This window comes from Dipteris shenzhenensis, chromosome 19 (assembly GCF_047967505.1).
Source record: "Dipteris shenzhenensis isolate YYH24624 ecotype China chromosome 19, Dip_SZ_1.0, whole genome shotgun sequence".
Classification (NCBI taxonomy): Eukaryota; Viridiplantae; Streptophyta; class Polypodiopsida; order Gleicheniales; family Dipteridaceae; genus Dipteris; species Dipteris shenzhenensis.
The window spans coordinates 54,090,973-54,108,764 of NC_141614.1; the positions used below are offsets into that span (position 1 = coordinate 54,090,973).

At 42.1% G+C, this 17,792-nt stretch overlaps 1 protein-coding gene across 4 annotated transcripts; it reads right to left on the reverse strand.

The window, feature by feature from the left end:
* Nucleotides 1–11,218: 11,218 nt before the first annotated feature.
* LOC147890648 (pentatricopeptide repeat-containing protein At4g39530-like) lies at nt 11,219–15,306 on the reverse strand. 4 transcript variants are annotated; one of them, XM_087390352.1, is made up of 3 exons: nt 15,042–15,306; nt 14,888–14,961; nt 11,219–14,806 (listed from the first exon to the last, which is right to left on the reverse strand). In XM_087390352.1, the coding sequence occupies exons 1-3, from the start codon at nt 15,226–15,228 to the stop codon at nt 12,215–12,217; spliced, it is 2,853 nt and encodes a 950-aa protein (XP_087246478.1). In that variant the 5' UTR covers nt 15,229–15,306; the 3' UTR covers nt 11,219–12,214. The 4 variants fall into 4 exon arrangements, with proteins under 4 accessions (XP_087246478.1, XP_087246480.1, XP_087246479.1 ...); XM_087390354.1 differs by having other exon boundaries at nt 14,884–14,961; nt 15,042–15,102; XM_087390353.1 differs by having other exon boundaries at nt 11,219–14,826; nt 15,042–15,057.
* Between the last annotated feature and the right edge of the window lie 2,486 nt (nt 15,307–17,792).

Sequence of the window (17,792 nt, forward strand, 5' to 3'; positions counted from 1 at the left end):
GAATTTTCCAACTCTGAAAGCCAAAAGGGGTGTGAAAACTAGCATCATCTAGCTGACCCACTGAAATAAGACTCTTGGTCAACTTAGGCACATGTCTCACATGTTTCAAACTAAATATAGACCCATTTACAAAAGAAAACTTTATGTCACCTACTCCCAGTATGTCACATGCATAGTCCTTTCCAAGATGCACACAACCTATCTTTCTACTATCATAAGTGGAGAACCATTCCCTATAGGGAGTAACATGGAATGAAGCACCAGAATCCAAAATCCAATCCTGGGAATATGCATCATCTGAATATGCACCCCAATTTGCAGTCTTTTTCTTATCCTTTTGCTCTCTTTTCAGCTTGTAGCAATCCTTTTTCATATGGCCCTTCTTGCGATAGTGGTAACACTCAATGTTCCGTGCCCTGGATTTGCTACGAGACTTCCCTCTTTCTTGGGACTTCCCCTTGAACTGTGATCTTCCCCTTTGCACATTTAAGGCTGCATCCTGCTTATTGCCTTCCATAGACTTCCATCTAATCTCCTCGGCAAACAAGCTTCCCACAACATCATCAAATTTCAGTACTCCATTAGGTGCAGAGTTACTGACAGCTGTACGGAACGTATCCCAGGAGGATGGCAATGAACATAAGAGAAATATTGCCTTAGTCTCTGCATCAAAATTCATCTTCTAAGCCTGAAGCTGGCTGAAAATAATATTGAATTCATTGAAGTGAGAAGCAATGGAGACCCCTTCCTTCATCTGCAACTCAAACAACCTCTTCATGAGGTAAACTATATTAGAGGCAGTTTCCTTTTCATAAGTGGCACATAGTTTCTTCCACAAATCTTCCATAGTTTGCTCATTTACTACTGTGAAATAAACTGGCAGCTTCAATCCCTGCCAAGGGTTTAATCTACTTCTTTTGAATAAGCGCATCCCTTATTTGTTCTTTCCACAAACAAAAGTTTGTCCCATCAAACTTGTTAATGCTAAAAAACTCCTTTTCAGACATGGAAGAGGATGCCATGATGCAAATGAAGCAAAAATCCCAAATGCTAGTGCCTACAAGAGAGAATCACACTAAATACCAGGTGCACCCAAATGTGTATGCCACAATAGAGTGAAATATCACCAAAACTCATGTCTCAAAGCATCTGACTCATGTGCATATACTATGCATCCATATGAGCAAATCTGGCCTAAAAGAAAATGCCAACTGCAATGGCAATCCAAAATGCCAATATGTGCCAAATGACTCAAGCATAAACACCGTCCACTGGCATATGCATTAATAATATCTCATCCAAGAGAGCATAGCACTATTAGTGCGTCACCTGCAATGTGTCAAAGCTGTCCCTCAGCATAAAACAGCATCCATGTGCAAAGCGTCCATAAAAATAGCATCCCACAAGGCAATTTGGGCCTATCAACACATCCAATAAGGACCGCAATGCATCCAAATGGCCTATAAATCATCCACTGCAACCCAATGCACACCACAAATGAGCGCACATTGCTCAAACTGCAACCAGATGATTTGCATAAGGTATGCTCAAGAAATCATAGTCCCACGGTAATGACCGCTACTGAAAATAGAACCTGAGATGCCTCAAAACATGGGTGCCATTGCATAATTGGACTCAACAAGGAAATCTGCAAATATCTCTCTTCTGCCGAAACTCTAAAATCCCAACCAATGTGTGAGAAATGGGAGTCAACACTTATCCACTGCCATGTGGCATAAATCTAATGTTTCAAAATGCATAACAGAGAGACGAAATTGAATACACAGAGATCTATAACTCTGAAAATCCTCCACCGAATCTCGTAAGAATTGACAGGTAGGGGTTTTTGGGCATCCGAAACGCAATGGGATAGACGGTTTTGGAAACCGTGGTCTCAATCACTGGGTCCAACACACGGACTGAAAAATGTTTTTGGAAACAGAGCTGTTTGTGAACTCCACCGGATTGTGAATGATGAGCAACATAGAAGTTTTAGGACCTCCTGAGTCCACCGAAACTGACAGATCTGCAAATGGCTGCTCCAAACTTGAGTTCCAACACCCGTGCAAAAAAACGTAAAAACTGACACAGTGAGCCAGAAATCCAATGAAATGATCCCAGATTCAAGAATGAAGGTGTTTCCAAGCTTTTGAAGTGAAGTGGATGTTAAAAGCAAGCAATAGTTGCCTCTACAAGTCAATATGGAGTCTCTGTCATTGAACGGAACAGGGAAAAGCTCAAAAAATGACTTTTTCTTTGAAAACACTTAATAGGCTCTCAAAACCACTTCACAAAACCAAAGTGACTTTTCCAAAGGTTTCTCCAAGGTCTCTACACACTCGGATGCAAGTAAAGTCACCCACAAAGCTTCCCACAGAGCTTCTCCTTCCTCTCACGAAGCTACTAAGCTTCAAGCATTCACACACGCTCAGCTAGATCACCCGGGCTCTGATACCAGTTGAGAGTGCTCTCAACAGAAGCAAGAACTAAAGAGGGAGAGAGAGAAACAGAGAGCCACACAAGTTTAGGTGGGTGTAGAACACCCTAATCTTCTTTTTCATTCATTTATATATGTGTTTGAGTATTGTACATAACAGGGGTAAAGGCACATTGACCTTTAACCCCCACACTTGATGGGTTTTGTTCCTTCCCCACAAATGTTGGAGGGATGGCCCCCTTCCTACGTCTATACTAAGATCCTCATAGCCTCATCAAAAAGTAATGTCTGGGAACAAAAAGAGTTGGCAGATACGATGCTGGTCCCATACATTGGCAGTCCAGTAGGAGGGTTCCAATAATTAGATGGTCAAACAAATGAAGGGTTTGAAGGACCTTACCTACTAGGCACTTGCATTGTAACTTGGGGTTGGTTGGACTAGTAGATGGAACTGGAGGTCCCCTAAATATTTATTCTAGGAATAGGTCTATATGTGGTAGTGGTTGGGTAGGGATTCGGGAATGCCTCCCAAAGCCAGATTAAATGGGGCTTGAGGTGTCAAGAACCTAGTAATCGGGTCTTCTACATAACCCATTTGTCCTCCTTGATTGGGTGCTTGGTAATCCTATGGCATATACACTTTTGAATGGCTGACCATCTTCAATGGCTAGCTACCTATAGGTAAAGTGGGACTTGGATCCCTTTGTATTACTTTAGACACTAGTGATTGGGTGCTCCTTTGGCACCCTAGACTATCTAGCAAAGGGATTTATAATGTCTACCAGTTCAACCATCACATTTGAAAAGGTTTCCCACAGTCAAGCTACCATAGAAGGGGTAGGGGAATGAGGTTCATTCTGGCACAGTGACCTTCTTCTTTTTCATTCATTTATATATGTGTTTGAGTATTGTACATAATCGGGGTAAAGGCACAGTGACCTTTAACCCCCACACTTGATGGGTTTTGTTCCTTCCCCACAAATGTTGGAGGGATGGCCCCCTTCCTACGTCTATACTAAGATCCTCATAGCCTCATCAAAAAGTAATGTCTGGGACCAAAAAGAGTTGGCAGATACGATGGTCTGGTCCCATACATTGGCAGTCCAGTAGGAGGGTTCCAATAATTAGATGGTCAAACAAATGAAGGGTTTGAAGGACCTTACCTACTAGGCACTTGCATTGTAACTTGGGGTTGGTTGGACTAGTAGATGGAACTGGAGGTCCCCTAAATATTTAATCCAGGAATAGGTCTGTATGTGGTAGTGGTTGGGTAGGGATTCGGGAATGCCTCCCAAAGCCGGATTAAATGGGGCTTGAGGTGTCAAGAACCTAGTAAGCGGGTCTTCTACATTACCCGTTTGTCCTCCTTGATTGGGCACTTGGTAATCCTGTGGCATATACACTTTCGAATGGCTGACCATCTTCAATGGCTAGCTACCTATAGGTAAAGTGGGACTTGGTTCCCTTTGTATTGCTTTCGACACTAGTGATTGGGTGCTCCTTTGGCACCCTAGACTATCTAGCAAAGGGATTTATAATGTCTACCAGTTCAACCATCACATTTGAAAAGGTTTCCCACAGTCAAGCTGCCATAGAAGGGGTAGGGGAATGAGGTTCATTCTGGCTGGAATTTGGTGCCACGGATGTTCTAGCATTAGAGGGTTCACCCATCTCTCTGTCAAAGGTTATAATGTCTTTTGAGCTGGATAGGTCACCTTGTTGTGGTCCGTGCATGGAGTATGAGCTAATGACTGAAGCACTTGATTGAATTGATGTGAAATTGGGTGGGTAGCTGGATAAGACATTTGAAGCACTTGTCTTTAGGCTCTGGCTCTATTTGTAGCATGCTTCCAGACCTAAGATGAACTAGGATCACCTTTCCAAGTGGTTTTATCCTAGATGGGTAACTCCCAGCTGAAAATTTTTCCACATAGTGTAGATGCTATGTCAATGGTGCTGACTTAGGCCTTAGATCCGAGGCATGTACGTACTGAGCATCCTATTGGAATTGTACACAATTATGCCCCTTTCTAGTTATGATACTCACTTAGGGATTTGGCATGAACTTATGAAATCTTGGCAGTAATTTGAACCTTTTGCTAAATCAGCATCTAGTTTTGTTAAATCGGCATCCTCTTGCTAACTCCATGTGCTGGCTAATTTTGATAGATCTGAGTGTTTGATGTGAATAAGTCCAGCAAAGATGTACTAGAAAATTTTAGTTTAAAGTGGGTTGCTGAAAATTGCTAAGTCAGTGTCCACTTATGATTAGTTAGCATCCTAGTTTGAATCAACATCATGATCTTGGTTGTGCAATTTAGGGTCCAATGTTGTTGTTTGCAGGAGCTGTTGTTTTGCCGACTAGCTACATCAGCATGTGGACTTAAATCAGCGATGCTCACTTATAAGTCGATGTCCTATCTAGTTGGCCTGCCAATTGTCAATAATAAATGTCTAGTTGGTAGTTGGTGGAAAATGTTAGAGCTAGGTGAACTACTTAACTTATAAGTCAACATCTTGTGGTGCTAAATTAGCACGTCGACTTATATGCCAGTGCCTACTTTGCTAAATTAATGCCCAAGTGCACATACATTGCTGACTCATTTTTGGGGCTTTCTAATTTGAATGTGGTTTCTATTCAGGACCAACAAAGAACAAAAAACAATAAATATTCAAATCCTTAGAGGAAATTTCAAAATGTGGATAGAATTTATCACCTCAAACAACGTCAAAATTCTTGAAATACAACATTTTTTAATGTTTTTACTTGTGTTTGACAAGGCAACTACCTTAGCAATCCAAAAACCTATCCATTCCTTTAATTTGACAAGTATCCCACTCCAAAAACAATCAAAAAACCCTCAAAACACTCTTTTGACTCACACACGTCCTATACTCCAAAACCAATAGCCGTTCATTAAGCTAGTAAGTGTTGGGTAATGGGTGGTTGATGAGAGAAGCAAATGCAAGCAAAAACGTACCTGGTACTCGTCGACAACGGTGCCAAAAATGTGTAGTACTTGGTGGTGACTCATGTGTCGTGGGGATATTGTAGGAACACCAATGGAGTGTGCAAATCCAAACCACCCTTGTTAAGAGGAATGCAAGCACTAGTTGTCTACATGTGATGGTTCCTTGGTTGTTGCAATTGTGATTCCATAAGGGAGAGAAGAGGGAAGGAAAGTGGGAATGAGGAGAATGAGAAGGGTAGGGGGAAGAGAATGAAGTGGAAAAAAGAGATGCGTGGCAATCAAAGAGGCAAGTAAGGAAAACAAGAGCAAACACCATTGAGAACAAGAGAGCTTGAACTTGCATTTCCACATGAGGGCATCCAACAACTAAAGACCAAAGTTCTAAGAGAAAGTGAAATTTAATACGTATATGCCCAAACATAGTCTCAATACCATCAAGTATGAAGGCCTTCCACATTCATATCAATGAATAGGGACTCCCTTGGTATAGTAAGTTTGTAAAAATACCATGCATGGTTCAATTAGAGAAGCAGACGGGATTTGATGCTTATGTAACCTTGCTATGAGTTCAATTCCATCAATTATAAGACCTTTTCTCACTTGTTCCTAACTCTAGGGTCCTTACCCATTCCCATACAACCAAATCAGTAAAAAAAGTATCTCTTGGTATATAAGTAATGAGAAAAGAACATCTAGTTATACTATGGGAAAGTAGAATTTGATGGTTATGTGGACTTGGTAGGACCTCAATACCATAAATTATGAGGCCCTTGTGCACTCTTTTCTTAACTTAAGGACCCTTACTTATTTCGTACACTGAAATCAAATCTCTAGGTGTAAAAAGTGTTAAAAACAACTATACATAGTTCAATTATAGAGGTAAATCGAATCGAAAGATTATATGGACTTGCGATAAGATCAATCCCATAGGGTTTGAGATTTTTGCACACTACTTAGCCTAAGTCTAGGTCCCTCACCCATTCCATTTATCCAAATCGCTAGAAACAGTCCCCGTAGCATAGGATGTGTGAAAAATATCACCTATGGTTTGATTCAAGGGGCTCTCAAGTGGCAAGTGGAATTCAATCCTTATGTGGCCTTGTGAAAAACTCAATCCCCATCAAATATGAGGAGCTTTCATACTCTTTTCTTGACTATATGGCTCTTAGATGTTCCCATATATGCAAATTAGTGAAAATGCCTCTCTTGGTGTAGAAAGTATGCAAAAGAGAGTTCAATTAAATAGTCAAGTGGAATTTGATTCTTATGTGGGCTTATCATAACCTCAATCCTATCAAGTATGAGGAACCATTCGCACTCATTTCTTGACTAGGGCCTTAAAAATGTGTCCCTTGGAATAAAGTGTAAAATGGTCAATTAAAGGGTGAGTAGAATCGGATGCTCATCATTCCATTTTGTTTCATGCATCCTTCTTTCCTTCAACATTTAGACCACTCCACATATGTCATTGCACTTGGATCTTGATTTCCCTGACAAAGCATCCAGATTCCAACTTGCACATCATCAATCTTGGATCTCGATCTACACATCATCGATCTTGGATCTCGATCTACATGCCATTTCCTTTGAATCCTATTCTACAAAGCATTCAAATCCACATCAATTTCGCATCTCAATCTACACATCCTATTTTCGTTTCTCTATTTGGTTAGGCTCAAAGACTTTGCAGATCATCTTGAAGCTATCAATCACAAGGTGGACAAGACTTGAACAAGACTTATACAAATTACCTTAAATGTCTTTGATAAAGTTCTCGAACAAATTGTCATTGCAATAGCAACATGGTAAAATGCCCATACTTTCAATATTATGTCAAATCTATCAATGCAAGAGCAACTTTGTGAGGTGACTAATTTGATACAAAAAGCCAAGAGCAAGCCTTCCTAACAAGAGAGCATGGTTCCCAAAGAGGAAGACATCAGTCCCATGCCTTTCAAGGAAGAGCTTTTTAAGGAGGCTTTTGTCAACCTATTATGCATACTAATAGAGGTCAATCCTCTTCACACAACAAACAAAAGTTTTTGGGCAGAGAAATATCAACCAACAAAATAGGCAATAGATGCATTCCAATACTTGGAAAAATAGAGATAGAGGTAATGCCAATAGAGGCAACTTTATAGAAATTCGAGCAACATGTATAGCAATGAAATTGCAAACAAAAGAAGAGGCAATGCCAATAGAGGCATCTTTATTGCAAACAAAAGAAGAGGCAATGCCAATAGAGGCATCTTTCTAGAACTAGAAATTTCAACAACATGAATATCAATAAAATTTCAAACAAAATAGATAGAAATTGCAATAATTATAAAGTTCTAGGCATTAGAGATGAGAATCTTTCAAGAAGCAAAGAGACCCATCCTAGCAAAGATGTCGGTCCTAACATTATACATTACATAAGGGTCAAAGGAACTCAACTCTCCATGGGATTTTTCTCTCTATCCAAGCAGATCTCCATGGCTTGAGTATTTAAATGACTCTAGGACTATAGCTTATATGACATCTCATGAAGAGTGCTTTTCTTCCCTCCAACCACGTGATGAGTTGAAAGAACATTTTTGTATTACAAATGGGAATCCTTGCAAGGTTTAGGCTACAGGCTCTATCCTCAAGTAAAGAAGGTCTGGAAAAAGTCATTAATGATGTTTTACATGTTTTGGATATCTCCCAAAACTTATTGCCAGTTCGATAGATGGTGGATCATGACTATGATGTCTTGTTTAACGAAAGGGCTTATTTATCAGAGAGGATACGGTAGGCCTTATGCTTGTTGCTACAGGCATTAAGTTCAGCAAACTATCCATAATGCCTACAAATTTTCCTGCTCACCAGACAAACAATGCAACTCAAGGCACCATTCACTTTGATTAAAGTGAAATCTTTATATTTCTATGTGGGAAACCTCAAAAGAGATAAAAACCCACCAATAAGTACAAGGAAAAAGTTTTTACAAGTAAAACCTCAGAGCAAAAGTCATGAGGTAGCCAAGTAAAAAGTGACATATCAAGCTAGAGGAGGATCAAACACGGCATCCTCTAGCTTCAAATTGTTGCTCTGTAAAAACTGATGCAGTGATGAAACCACACCATCAATAAAAACAAGCTGTTTTTTGCCCTTGTGATTCTTCTTGATATAGGCTGGTACCCAAAATTTTTGAATCAGAGGGTCAAAAACCTGTTGTAACATGGGATGAAAAGATTCCAGTAAAAAAGGTACTTCTGCATCCCGAACAGAAGAAAACTCTGGCACAGGCATCAAAGGCAAAGAAGCTAAATCAACATTCGTATCTTCCGATGAAAAAGCTACATCTGATAGAGGAGGGTTTAGCATTTGAGCTTCATCCTGAGGATCAATTTGAGTAAGAGCAGAGGCAGCAGCTTGAGAGAGAGCATGCATATCATCCTATAAAATGCCCTCTGCAAGGGGTACATCTGTATCCTGAGTAGAAGGAAACTGATGGTGCTTAACAAGCATTAGGAAAAAAGGGAGCTCATTTTGGGGCCTTTTAGAAGAGAGAGAAAATAGGCTCTCAACCGATCAGGAGTGGGCCAACGTAACGTTGAAAATTCAACAAAAGAAGATGAAAATAAGAAAAAGAAATAGTACTATATGTTCGTAGAAGCATGTCACATTAATGAGGTGATCTAATTTGAATCTTTTAAAAATTTATTTTCTGTGCAGAATTTGGTGATTCTGACACCGCAGACGCGTCCGGAACGGCCGATTTCAAAAGGTGCCAGATCGCGTTTTGCTGCAAATCCCACTTTTCGGCCTTTTTTGGCCGTTTCCGGGCCTCCGGATGTCCGATTCCAGCGTTTCCAGTGCCGTTTCCAGTCCGGATTGTCCGATTCCAGCGTCCGCGGTGTCAGAATCACCAAATTCCGCACAGAAAAGTGTTGCTCTTATATGAACATTGAATGTAAAGCATGTGAAAGAATATATTTATTCCTTTTCACACTGACATTTCTCACGCAAGTATCCATATTTTCTTGCTTTTGTAGAGAGAGAAAAGAGAAAATAGTGAATTTCTTACAGGGCCCCAAAATGAGCTCCCTTTTTTCCTAATGGGTGCAATCCTGAGCTTCTTCAACAAGAGAAAGATTTGCCTGTGATTTATCAACCTTCCTCCAGTAGTGCTTCGGAGTAGTAGAGGGCTTCGCCAAAGAAGCCATAGGAGAAACCGGAGAAGGGAGAGTAACCTTGACAGCTGAAGGAGCAGGAGGAATGGGCCTGGATGTAGAAGGGCAAGCACGTGCAAAATGACCAACCTGTCGGCACCGATAACATGCAGTAAGAAAAGATGCAAAATGGAGCCTGATGTGCATCGGATGGGCAAATCCCAAATCAAGATCCAGAGTAGATGGCACGGGCTACGTCATATCCCACAAAATGCAAAGACGAACATCACGGGAGGCTTGCAAGAACTCCCGTCTCGGAACATGAAGAGCGCTCTGCCACCTCAGTCGAAGAGCAGTGGGCATAGTAAAATCCTTGCCCAGAAAGACAAAGGAAGAAATACAATCCAGACCCACTGCAACATCAGCCCAATGACGAAGTTGAGTTGAAGATAGCCCAATGACGAAGTTGAGTTGAAGATAAAACCCTTCCCATGAAATAGAGGCAGACTCCAAATTGTTGAGCCTGTCGAAGACCAGAGACCAAAAGGGCAAAATCCAAGGAACAAACAAGCGGGAAACTCGACGAAGGAACTTCTATGACAGAGGCAGAGCACAATTGGTGAAGAAGATCCAGCTGGAGGGAAGAAGAAGGGCCATCGGAAACATCCAGCTTTGCCGATTTGATCATAGGTGAGGCAGACAAACCACCATGCTTCCGCCGAAGAAAAACACGAGGAGGAGTAGAGGCAGAAGGAGGCGCTGAGGCAGAGAAAACAAAAGAGGAGGAAGGGCTGGCCGTACAGCAGGCACGAAAGGTCGTACGGGGAGGTGCAAGGAACACGGGAGCTGTACGAGGGGCAGCAGGCTGCACGGAAGTTGTACGGAAGGCCGTACAGCTGACGGCAGCTGTACGGAAGGCGAGGTAGGTAGCAGGGACGTCGAGGGTGGCTGTACGGACGGAAACGGGAAGGAAAACGATGCTGGCAGGGAGGAGGAGGTCTCCATCGCACCTCTCTAAGGACTTCAAGGTACCGTTCACACAATCAACATCTTATGGCACAATAGTCTTGGTCTATGAAACAAAAGAATGTAGTCATCGAATGAATTATCTCCTTTACAAGACTATTGCAAAGGGTTACTCTCAAGAGTATGGAATAGGCAGCTCCTGTAGCTAAAATTACAATATTGAGGGCAATGACAATATTGAGGGCTAGGATTGTCATAGCAACCCACTTTCAGTTGCCCATTGATTAGATGGATGTCAAAAATGCTTTTCTCAATAATTTATATATTAGCCTGAAGAATATGCAGCTCCAGGATGGCAGGTTTTAAAATGCAGATTGCTAAAATCTCGCCTCCTAGGCAATGGAATACTAGGATTGTTGTATTTTGATAGCAGCATGGTTTCCACAATTCATTTGCAGATCCTTCTCTCTGCATTCTTTAGATCAAACGGAATATTGTGATAATTTTCATTTGTGTAGAGGAATCACTGATACGAGAACCTGTGGACAATTGCTTGTTGATGTTAAAACCAAATTAAGATAGAAAATTTCAAAGTTAAAACCAAGTTAAGATAGAAAATTTCAAAGTTAAAACCAAGTTAAGATAGAAAATTTCAAATTTAGGTTAGTTGCATAACTTCCTTGGAATAGAAACATGGACGTCTAATTCCCAGGTTATGCTAGCTTGATCCAAGTACGTAAGGCTCTGCCTTGTTTCATAGATTAAATGAGACACACCATCAAGGAAGATTGTGGACAGGGGTTGTTTAATCCAATAAATTCACAGAAATATAATTACAAAATGGGTAACCAAAGTAGTGAGCTAGTGCTTAAGGGAGGATTGGTCTTGCCCCATCTTGTAAGCACCTCTTTTGACCTCGCTCTCTCATCTTGACAATGGGTGAGCTGTGTGTGTATACTATAGCATGGCTCTATGTGCTTCTCATGCAAAAGTTTCACACTAGCTTGCTTCCCAAATGCTGCTTGCATCAGAGAAAACTGAAGCCTTGCAAAATGATTGTGGATCTGTGTAGTTCCAAAAGGATAATATTGAACTCACAAGAAATCGCTTCATGAATTGGGGAGACTGAACTAGTACATATTTTCAATGTTTATTTCCCTTTTGTTATACGCTGTGCTGGAAATACTAGTAACAGCAATTGAGGTATGTTGATTTGAAAGATTGCAGACTTCAATTCTAAAGACTGCATATTCAGACAAAAGCAACACAACACCCCTTTGAATCTCACCTCGTCTGTCTTTCCATAATCTTTCAGATAAGAGGAACAGTAAGTAGCTCATGTGGATGCACTGGCATCACCACCCGCATGTACACTTCTAGACATGGACATGAATATGGTTTGCATCCCTAGCCTATCTTTGATATGAATGTAGTGCCTGCATGAGAGCCATCACAAACCCATAGATTTTTGGCAACACACAGGTATCGCCTTGGAGGTATTGAATCTGCCACACGTCAAGGCCAGCTCTCCCTATGCCCACATCATCCATCTTTCTTTGCATTATCAGATACGTCTCAAGATGTCTAACGCAAATCTGGGACATTGCCTTCCCCCCACATTTTGAGGAAATGGTCTTCTACACCTACGTAAATATCTTTGCTTTGGGAAGGTCTTTGTTCCCCCACTACAAAGATATGCACAGTTATGTCAGCTGAGGTGCAGCTCTATCCCTGCTCCCCCATGCTTGTTTTAATCTCATAGCCTCGATCTTCTTCTCATCCTCCTGCATGTGAGCATCTACATAGATGTTAGACATCAAGACATAAGCTGCAGGATCCCCTTCATCCAATCGCACTGCATGTTCAAAGGCATGTCTTCCAAGCTTGATATTACCCCATTTTTGACAAGCACCCAACACAGTGAGCCACATGGGAAGATCAGCTTGAAAAGGTGTATTCTCTACCATCGCTACTGCCTCATTTAATTGGCCTGCACGGCCAAGCAGATCAACCATGCAACTGTGGTGCTCAATAGTTGGTGTGATGCCATAGTCTTTGCTCATGGCCTCAAAGTACTTCAGGCCCTCATCCACTAGGCCTGCGTGACTGCAGCTAGTAAGAACACCAAGGAATGTGACCCAATTTGGGTTTATACCTTCTCTTCTCATTCTCTCCAGCATACGGAAAACAATTATGCTTTCTCCTAGCTGGGCATATCCTGCAATCAGTGCATTCCAAGAGACTATATCTCGAACTGGAAGCTTGTCAAAAGCTTCCTGGGCTTTTGCAAGCAAGCCACATTTGGCATACATATCGACCAATGTGCTGCCAACACAAGGATCTTTATCCAAACCCTGTTTGGTAATCTCATTGTGTATTTCCTGACCCTTGTCTATGGCTCCTACGCTTGCACAAGCTTTCAAGCTGCAAAAGAAAGTCACAGCATTTGGAGAGACACCTTCATGCTGCATCTGCTTGAAACAATTTAGTGCTTCCTCACCAAGCCCATGTTCAGCATATCCTGCAATTATTGCATTCCATGAGACTACATCTCGAGCTAGAAGCTGATCGAACACTTCCTGTGCTTTTGCAAGGGAGCCACATTTGGCATACATATCAACCAACGTGTTGCCAACAAAAGAATCCTTTCCCAACCCCTTTCTGGCAATTTCAGCATGAATTTCTTGGCCTTTGTCTATGGCTCCTAGGCAGCCACAAGCTTTCAAGCTGCCAACAAGCGTGACAGCATCTGGAGAGACCCCCTCCAGTTGCATATTTTCAACACAGGTCAGAGCTTCTTCACCTAGTCCATGCTCAGCATACCCTGCAATTAGTGCATTCCATGAGACTACATCTCGAGCTGGAAGATTGTCAAATGCTTCCTGTGCTGTTACAAGACAGCCACATTTGGCGTACATGTCGACCAAGGTATTGACAACAAAAAGATCACTTTCCAACCCCTTTCTCGCAATCTGAGCATGTATTTCTCGGCCCTTATCTATGGCTCCCATGCTACCACAAGCTCTCAAGCTGCAAATAAATGTGACATTATCTGGAGCGACACCCTCCCTTTGCATGTGTTCGAAACATTCCAGCGCTTCTTCACCAAGCTCGTATTCTGCATAACCTGCAATTAAGGCAGTCCATGAAACTACAGTTCGAACTGGAAGCGTGTCAAACAGTTCCTGTGCTTTTACAAGCGAGCCACATTTGGCGTACATATCAACCAAGGTATTGCCAACAAAAGGATCTCTTTCTAATCCATTCCTGGCAATCTCAGCATGTATTTCTTGGCCTTTGTCTATGGCTCCTAGGCTGCTACAAGCTTTCAAGCTGCAAGCAAATGTGACAGCATCTGGAGAGAAACCCTCCAGTTGCATCTGTTTGAAACAGTTCAGCGCTTCCTCACCAAGCCCATGTTCAGCGTATCCTGCCATTAATGCCGTCCAAGAAACTACATCTTGACCTGGGAGCTTGTCGAAAACTTCCTGTGCTTTTGCAACTGAGCCACTTTTGGCATACATATCAACCAGAATGCTGCCAACAAAACGATCTCTTTCCAACCCCTTTCTGGCAACCTTGGCGTGTATGTCTTGGCCGCTTTCCACATCTTTCAGCCTAGCACAACCCTTCAATAGGGCCAAAAATGTATACTTGCTAGGATCTACAAAGTTGTCTTGCATTTTCTGGTAGAGGTTGAGGGCCTGTTGTGATTCTCCACGTTCAACATAACCCGTGATGAGAGAAGTCCATGAAAACTCATTCCGATCAACCAACCTGTTAAAAACCTGCAAGGCATCGCACATGCTTCCACATTCCACCAGCATTGGGACAAGGTAGTTCCCGAGAAAATTATGAACTTCCAGACCACTTTTGCAGATGTATTCATGCAAGCGCTTGGCATACGCTAGATTTCTCTCTTTTCTGCACTTCTGCAAGATCCATATAAAGTTCTCGACCGAAGGCACTTGGGGCATCTGCTCCAAAGAATCGAGTGCCTCCCCTAAGCTCAGCATTCCCCAGCCGCCGTTCTCTTGCAGTTTTTGTGCTTTAGATGCATTCACCTGTACTCCAATCTTGATGCTGGCCTGACAATTGCTGACACTTTGCACAAAACCACGGTCCTCAGAGATTGACTGGGCCTGACCAGTGGATGCTTTGGCCCCCTGCATTTCCTTGCTTCCAGCCTGCTTTTGCTCGAGCAAGTCTTTGACCCAACCTGGATTGTGCCAGCCGTCTATCCATAACAACTCGTCCGTAATCTTATGCTTAACATCTGGAGCCATTGGGTTTGCCTGTTAAAACCCACGACAGACTAGTCAGGCTAGCCAACATGACCGAGTATTTCTACAGCTTTACCTGTGGAAATCACCTACTTTGCTCTTTCGGTTATCCCACTGGGAGGGATCCGTCAAATAATCTTGCCATGACCGCTCCCTCCTCAACCTACCTGCAAAGCATGGAAACAGTGAAAACCCATTCAAAAAAATGTCTCTCTAAAAATCAAAGTCTCTCGTGCCGAAGCTGAACCTGAACTTTTTGAGGAACTTGTAGTAGAGGGCTTGAGCATAGGAAAGCTCGCGTCGTGGCGAATTATCGCTCCACTGCCTCCCCCGCTGCCCCTCCATGAAGCCTCGCGAGAAGCCGTCAGGAAGGTGACCTCCAGCAGGAGCTCATCCAAGGTCCCTTCTGCATACGACGGATGAACGCTCTGCATCCCAAACCTCCACTCCAGGATTCGAATTTGAGAATTGGTACTTTAAAGAGGATGACGTGGCATGTGCTATGCCTCGATGATAAGGCCCTTGGCGCATACACACCGCCGCCATGGTTTGGCGAAATAGCCCTCGCTCAAAAGGGGTCTTGGCTGCCCAAGGTTGGGCAAGCAGCACAAATTCTTGCAATGTGGCAAAACGCTTCTATCTTTTTGGCTGGCGGGCGGTGTGTAAAGAGCCTGAGTAAACCAAAAGGGAACCCCTTAAATGAGTGCCCCTTGTGGCTAAGAACACAGCCACATAGATGGTCGTTTGGATGTAAGTCCATAGGCATTTGTGAATGGAGGCAGCAGACTGTCTACTGACATCAATCTTTTGAATGGAGTAGCATAGAGGCATGCTGTTGAAGTGAGAAGCACCACCTTGGAGCACCTGGGTGGGACTTCCAAAAAATTGTCACGTTCTTCAAGGTTGAGCGTGTATCATTTAGCAACTATTGTCTTCTCCTACTCTTTGCTCATGTGAATTCTACCCTCTCCTTTAGTAGTTAGCCTTGGATTTCATAGCATAATGTGATTGTCTAAGTTGCTACAAAGCGTCTGAACAAGCAATTAAAGGTTTAGCATTGATTACGTCTCCATTCCATGTGGTCGTGCTCTAAAGCGTCAAGCAAAAGTTCAAGAAGTACAACACAAATGGAAGAAACGACCTATAAGAAAGGATCCTGAGACTAATATGGAGGTGGTTGACCCCTTTATGACAACTCTAGTTCACATGGGACAAGACCCGATGGTTCGGTGGTAACCTAGTCTAGAAGCAAAAAGCTTGGTTCACTTAATCCAGAGAAGGATCTTCTGGAAAAGGGAAGACAATGAACTACGATGTGTAGAAGACAATGCAGTATGAGGTTGTTGAACTCAATCATGATTCTTGGTTCATGGGTGCAATACATCAAGTGAAGCATCGCCTCTCTTAGAATCCAAAGTATTACCTTAATAGTGCTATCCCTTGAAGATTCAACACAAGAACTCATATAACAATCTGAATTTCATAAAGACCTTCAAACTATAAAGATTAATATCACCATGAGTCCGTTGTTAAGAGCTGTACCCAACTATATACAAAACTATAAGCAAGAACACTTGTTATAGGAGGATGCCAAGGAAACGACACTAAGAGAGAGAAGAGCTTGACATTTGAGCTCTCGAATTTGAGTTAGAATGAAGTTGTACTTCCCAAAACTAGCAGAGCCAAGATTGGGAAGAGGCCCTTCCAAAGGTAAGGATCTACTCCAAGGACAAATTATCTCCATGGTAGTCCTTAATGGTAAAGTCAACATGCTCTCTGACATGGCTTAAAAGGAGTGGAGAGCACCAAAATCCCACGAATCCGGCATACACTTTTCAAGGATCTATAAATGAGGGACCCGGTCACTGACCAACATATATATCACATGCATAGAAGCATTTGTTGGCTCTACAATATGAATCTTGAGTATCCCTACTTTCAATGCCGTCTGGGTGTCCAAGGGTCGTTCGGAATTTTCCAAGTCACCCTGGACTGTAACATCTAATCTTGTGGAAGTACGAAAGGTTTTGCAAAATTAAGATATCATTGGGCTAAAGTGCTTTCCACCATGGAGGAGTGGCATGTGTGTTTCATTTGCCTTTGCCTTTGACGAGTTAAGGCACTTTCCCTTAATAGGTAAGACATGCCTTGGCGTTGGAAAAATTTCACCTTGATGGGCTGCAAATTTCCAACATCTCGAGGTGTGCCTTCAAACACACATACCCACATTCACATGCAAAGCACCCTTATAATGTTTCTTATCTTTCTTCTTCTTTTGAATCATTGTTTTTTTTCTCTAGCTATTAGCAGAGGAAACCACATAACAATATCAAAAATCCCTTGAAATTTGAAAAATCATCTAGATGACCTCGATCGGGTGATTTTGGGAGCCTGGCTGTGTAAACCCAACGCTACCAATTGCCAATCTAGTTGCTACTCTATTTGAATCATAGGTTTTGGATTTGATGGCTTGTAACATGTGAGAAGCTTCATGTAATCAATAGGTTGCTACACAAAAATGGGAGCCTATGTACAAGACTGTGTAGGTGAGTCCAAGAATATTGCTTCAAATGTGCTTGGGAGCTTGTACATTTGGAGCAAGGGAAGATGATCGAGGATAGGGAAGGTAATAGCAAGGAGGAGGGCTTAGTGTTGATGGGAAAGCAACTAAAGCACCTCATGGTTTTATTTAGATCTTACACTTAAATTTTGCTTCACAAAGCCTTTTACTTTTAAAAAAACACCATTACAAGTGTGAACTCACAAACAGAGTTCTTACATTAATTCCGATGGATCTAATAACTGTGCAGTCCAAAATCAAAGAAATAGTTGAAAAGCTTCTAAGAGTAATCAATATGTAGTCTCTCTTCATGGCAAGAGTAAAGAAGTTAATACAAAAAAAAACTTCGATAATATTCGTTAGATAATATTTGTACTGCTCTGCCCAATGTCCATCTGTAATCACCATCCCTTGGTCATGTAAGAGAAGAAAGGTATC

What these genes read in the sequence shown, in the direction of transcription:
- LOC147890648 (XM_087390352.1), bottom strand. Translation starts at nt 15,228, where the DNA reads ATGCAGAGCGTTCATCCGTCGTATGCAGAAGGGACCTTGGATGAGCTC. An exon ending in AAGTTCCTCAAAAAGTTCAG is followed by an intron (nt 14,962 to 15,041) that starts GTTCAGCTTCGG and finishes CATGCTTTGCAG; the next exon opens with GTAGGTTGAGGAGGGAGCGG. An exon ending in GGGATAACCGAAAGAGCAAA is followed by an intron (nt 14,807 to 14,887) that starts GTAGGTGATTTC and finishes GGGTTTTAACAG; the next exon opens with GCAAACCCAATGGCTCCAGA.